Source organism: Quercus robur, chromosome 12, assembly GCF_932294415.1.
Source record: "Quercus robur chromosome 12, dhQueRobu3.1, whole genome shotgun sequence".
NCBI classification, from domain to species: domain Eukaryota; kingdom Viridiplantae; phylum Streptophyta; class Magnoliopsida; order Fagales; family Fagaceae; genus Quercus; species Quercus robur.
In genome coordinates, this window is record NC_065545.1 from 34338702 (window position 1) to 34343716 (window position 5015).

General features: G+C 39.0%; 1 protein-coding gene across 1 annotated transcript; it reads left to right on the forward strand.

The window, feature by feature from the left end:
- Window positions 1–567: 567 nt before the first annotated feature.
- On the forward strand, window positions 568–4799 carry LOC126709905 (putative disease resistance protein At4g19050). Its single transcript, XM_050410273.1, has one exon. The coding sequence runs from the start codon at window positions 580–582 to the stop codon at window positions 4690–4692; it is 4113 nt and encodes a 1370-aa protein (XP_050266230.1). The 5' UTR covers window positions 568–579; the 3' UTR covers window positions 4693–4799.
- The last annotated feature ends 216 nt before the right edge of the window (window positions 4800–5015 follow it).

The following is a 5015-nucleotide window of genomic DNA, read 5'->3' on the forward strand; positions in this document are numbered from 1 at the left end:
GAGGAGTGGGAAGATCATAGTACTGTCGATGATGAAAGGAAGGCATCGGAGGAGACTGAGAAGTTGGGAGATGATCGTACTATCGATGAGAATGAGGAAGAGGAGGATAGCATGAAGAAGAAGATATCTGCTAAGCTTGAGAAAATGATATTTGTTGAGAAAAAGAAACGTATGTCGGAGTTTGAGAAAATGAAATCTAAATTATCAGAAAAAGAGAGAAAGGAAAGGATGTTTGAATTATTAAAAGAAGAGAATAAGATAAAAGAAAAGACTGAAATGTGGCTACTAATCCTAGATGGTGTTCCTGAAAATAAGGATGAAAATAAAATGATGATGAATTTGAATGGCCTTCTGCCTAAAAAGAAAGATGAAAATGAAGGTGTGTTTAAGTTTTTAATCACTACAACAAAAAAAGTGATTGAGACTAAGAATGAGAGTGACAAGAAAGTTTTTAAGATTGAAGGCTTGTCTGAGGGTGATTCTTTGTCCCTATTGAAATCGAAAGTCAAGGAAGATGATTATGGAACAATACCTGAAGAAATTACTAAAAGGAGCAAGGGTCTGCCAGCTGTAATCCTTATGATGGCAGAAGCCTTAAATCATATTAAAGAATATGATTTTGATTCGGGAGTTCGGATGTTGAAAGGTGCTCTGGAAGAACCAGAACCCGCGGATGTAAATCCACTACTAGGCTATGTGTATGACATGTTGGCTTGCACTGATATGGCTTTGATCAATTGTTGTTGGCAAAGTAGGCAATTATTTCATAAATTTGGAGGCATCAATTATGAGGAGTTAATAGCTTGCTGGATACTCGAAGGATATGTTGGTGTTAATGATCAGTTTGACAAGGCATATGAAGAGGGATATTGTGTTTTGATGAAGCTTATAGATCGTTGCATACTGAAATTACGCGAAGATGGTCTTGTTACCATGGAAGGACTAGCACTTACTGTTCCTGATGAGCATTGCCATGGTTGCCGGACATCAAGCTTGGGATTGGCTTGTGTTCCTGATGATCATTGCCATGGTCGTGGGATATCGAGACTGGGATTGGCTAGTATTCTCGAGTATGGAAAGGAGCTAGGCATTGGGCGAGTTGCACCGGGGGAAGGCATGATAAATACACCATACGGTCCTAAAAGTTGGAACAAAGTATCCACAATCATGATAGATGGAAGTAGTCTCTCTGGGGAAGTCCTTGACACAATGTTTTTTCAGCCCATGAAGAAACTCCAAGTTCTTGCGATTTTCAATCCCAGATTCAAGTCACTGCCCTCGTTTTTGTTTCCAAAAACAAAAACCGATGATTCGTCTTCAAAACCAGAAACTGATGATCCAATTCCAAAACCAAAAACCGATGATCCAATTCCAAAACCAAAAACTGATGATCCAATTCAAAAACCAGAAACCGATGATCCAATTCCAAAAAGAAAAACTGGACTTCGCTTGCTTGTGCTCAGGGGCTGTGATCAATTGGATGACATTGATCAAATCAAATACCATAAAGATTTAATCGTTCTGGAAATATCTGGTGCTAGCTCCTTGAAGAAAATTCCAGATGATTTTTTCCTGAACATGCAACAGCTTGAAAGCCTCAACCTCTCTGCAGTCCCTTTTGAATCACTGCCTTCTTCACTTTCCAACCTGACTAAACTACGTCGTCTCATCCTTAAAGAGTGTTCTGAATTGAAAATCCTACCAAACCTAAAAAAACTTACCAACCTTGAGGTCCTTGATCTTTCTGGTTCTACTTCTTTGGTAAAAATTACAGACAAATGCTTAAAACAACTCCAGAATCTTCAAATGCTTGACCTTTCCCAAACCCAAATTAACCATTTGCCCATTCTGAAAGATCTTAAATCACTCACTCGGCTCATATTAAAAAACTGCAAATCCATAACCCGATTGTCCAGATTTGAGTTATTAACTTCTCTCCATAATCTGGGTCTTTCTGGTTCTACTATACTAAAGCAAATCCATGATGATTCCTTTAAGAAAAAAGATGGCCTCAAAGTCCTTGATTTATCTGAATCTGGAATTCGTAGTTTACCTCCCAGTTTTACACACCTTCCTACTCTTGAGTCACTTGATCTTTCTGGTGTCTCTAATTTGGTCAAAATCCCAGAACATACCTTCGTAGATATGGCGTGTCTTCGTAGTCTCAACCTTTCAAACACTAAAATTGAAGAACTGCCTTCCATTTCCAAACTTGGGAATCTTCGTCAGCTCCTTCTAAGTAATTGCCCATTGAAAAAATTACCAGAAACGAGAGGACTTACTAGACTTGAGAAACTTGATCTTTCTAATGCCTCTAGTCTGGTTAAATTCGAAGACGGCTCATTTGACCATTTGACTAACCTCAGCTATCTCAACTTCTCAAACACCCAAATTAAAAGTCTACCATCTATAGCCAACCTCAAAAAGCTTTGCCAACTTTTGCTACAAAATTGTGAACACTTGTCTGAGTTGCCATCCTTGGATGCCCTTGAACAACTGGAGGAGCTTGATCTATCAGTAAAAGAAACAGAAAATAAATCCTCTCAATCTTCTCGAGAACCTTTGGCAGAGCCTTTGAAAGAAACTGAGACTAAGTCACCAGTAAAAGAAACGGAAAAGAAACCTTCTGGTTCTTCTGGACCTTCGACAGAGCCTTTGAAAGAAACTGAGGCTAAATCACCAGTAAAAGAAACGGAAAAGAAACCTTCCGAGTCTGCTGGAGAACCTTCGGTAGAGCCTTTGAAAGAAACTGAGGCTAAATCACCAATAAAAGAAACGGAAAAGAAACCTTCTGAGTCTTCTGGAGAACCTTCGGCAACAGTAAAAGCAACAGAAAAGAAGCCCTCTGAGTCTTCTGGAGAACCTTCGGCAGAGCAATTGAAAGAAACCGAAGCTGCTAAATCATCAGTAAAAGAAACTGAAAAGAAATCCTCTGGGTCTTCTGGAGAACCTTTGGCAGAGCCTTTGAAAGAAGTTGAAGCAAAATTGGAGAAGATGGTCCACCTTAGGCTGCTCAACCTATCAGGAACAAAACTTAAGATTAAGATACCTCTAATGTCCAACCTCACCAGCCTCACCAACCTTACCGAGCTTTGCCTTGGAGGTTGTAAACTTTCAGATACTGATCCAAGTTTGAAAACGTATACAAAGCTAAAGCTTTTGGATCTTTCAAAGACAGATATTCAATCTTTACCATCACTTGAGAATCTCACCGATCTCCGTGGTCTAAAGTTAAGAGGTTGTAGAAAACTACAGCAACTAACAAATCTGAAGTCACTTAAAGATTTGGAGTCTCTTGATTTACAAGAGACTGGGGTCAAAGAATTTCCTTCTTGGATCTCAGAGTTGACTCATTTGAAGCACCTTGATTTACCAGACTTAAAGGATCTTCAAACACTTGACTGGGGGATGATAAAGAACTTACCAGAGGAGCTAAACTGGGATCATTGTGGCATCTTCAAGTTCAATGAAAATAGGCCTTGCATGTCATTGAGTGGCACTCAATTTTTCCAATATTTGAAGGAAAATTCTGAGTTATGGAAGACCTATTTCAAAGAATTTAAATTCTCTGTTTGTGCTCTTACGAAGGAAGGAAAAGTTTCTAGGACAGAAAAGAAGAAAGACAAAGCGTCCATCCAACAAAAGAAGGAAGAAAAAGGTTCCATCCAAGAAAAGAAGGAAAACAAAGTTTCGAGCCCAGAAAATAAGGATGACAAAGCTTCTAGCCAAGAAAAGAAGGAAGACAAAGCTTCTAGCCGAGAGAAGAAGCAAGACAAATCTTCTAGCCAAGAAAAGAAGGAAGACAAAGCTTCAGGGCAAGAAAAGAAGGAAAACAAAGCTTCAGAACAAGAAAAGAAGGATGACAAAACTTCTAGCGAAGAAAAAAAGAAGGAAGACAAAACTTCTAGCGAAGAAAAGAAGGAAGACAAAGCTTCCTGTAAAGAAAAGAAGGAAGACAAAAGTAGAGATATCTGTTGGCATAGAGTTGACTCGAACTTCAGAAAAATCTACTTCCAAACTCATTCTTTTCCTGAAAATATTAGTAAGTATTTGGAAATCATTGGATTTGACGAGTATCCTGGTGGTGTTGAGGATGTGCTCATGAAAGCCGAATATGTGTCTTTGATTGAAAATGACTTCGTCAAAAGCTTATCAAATTTAGGTGTGGGCAATTTGAAAGCAATGAAGGGCTGCTGGTTAGAGAGGTGTAACGAAATGAAGACAATATTTTGCAGAGAAGAGGCAGAAGTTGAAATGCAGAAAAATCTAAACATTCTATGGGCATCAAACCTTCCTGAATTGAAGAGTGTGTACAGTGGGGAAATGCAACATGGGAGTCTCCTAAATCTAACAAAACTGTATTTAGATTGTTGTCCGATGCTTGAAGTTGTTTTTCCCTCTTCTCAGCTGCCAGAAAATCTTAAAATCCTTGAAGTCAAATTCTGTGATGAATTGAAGACTCTGTTTATGCCCACTAAAGTAGAAGAATATGAACAGCGCAATTTACAGAAGCTTCATCTGGTGGAACTGCCGAAGTTGACTAGCATAGGGGTGCTGGAGGGAAGCAACAACAAGAAAAGATTCCCATCCTTGAATGTAATCAAAGTCAGGGAATGCCCGAATCTGCAGCACTGTGGAACAGTTCTGGAGTTGGGAGGATCTGTGGAAAATTCTAAGATTGAAGAGTATTGATTGCAGTGCCATCTCTACGTGGCTTTTGGAAGGGTGGGATATGCAGCAAGTTTGAGAAGCGACATCCTGGTGTGTGTGTGTGTGTGTGATAGGCAAGGTCTCTCAATGCATTTTGCCGCTAACAGGTAACTTCTGCTTTCTTATGGTCTCCCTACGTCTCTGTCTAGTATGTACACAACAAAATACATGTTTGCTCGGCCTTTTGTTTTTCAATTCTCCGAGTTCATTTTTCTTATATTTTTCTTGATGTGGTAGCTAGGCAATTTTATAGGTTTTTTTTTTTTTTTAATTTCTTTTTCCCTTAATAATTTGATAGTTACGAA

Excerpts from the sequence above, each read along its gene's own strand:
- LOC126709905 (XM_050410273.1), top strand. The coding sequence starts at position 580 with ATGATGGCAGAAGCCTTAAATCATATTAAAGAATATGATTTTGATTCG.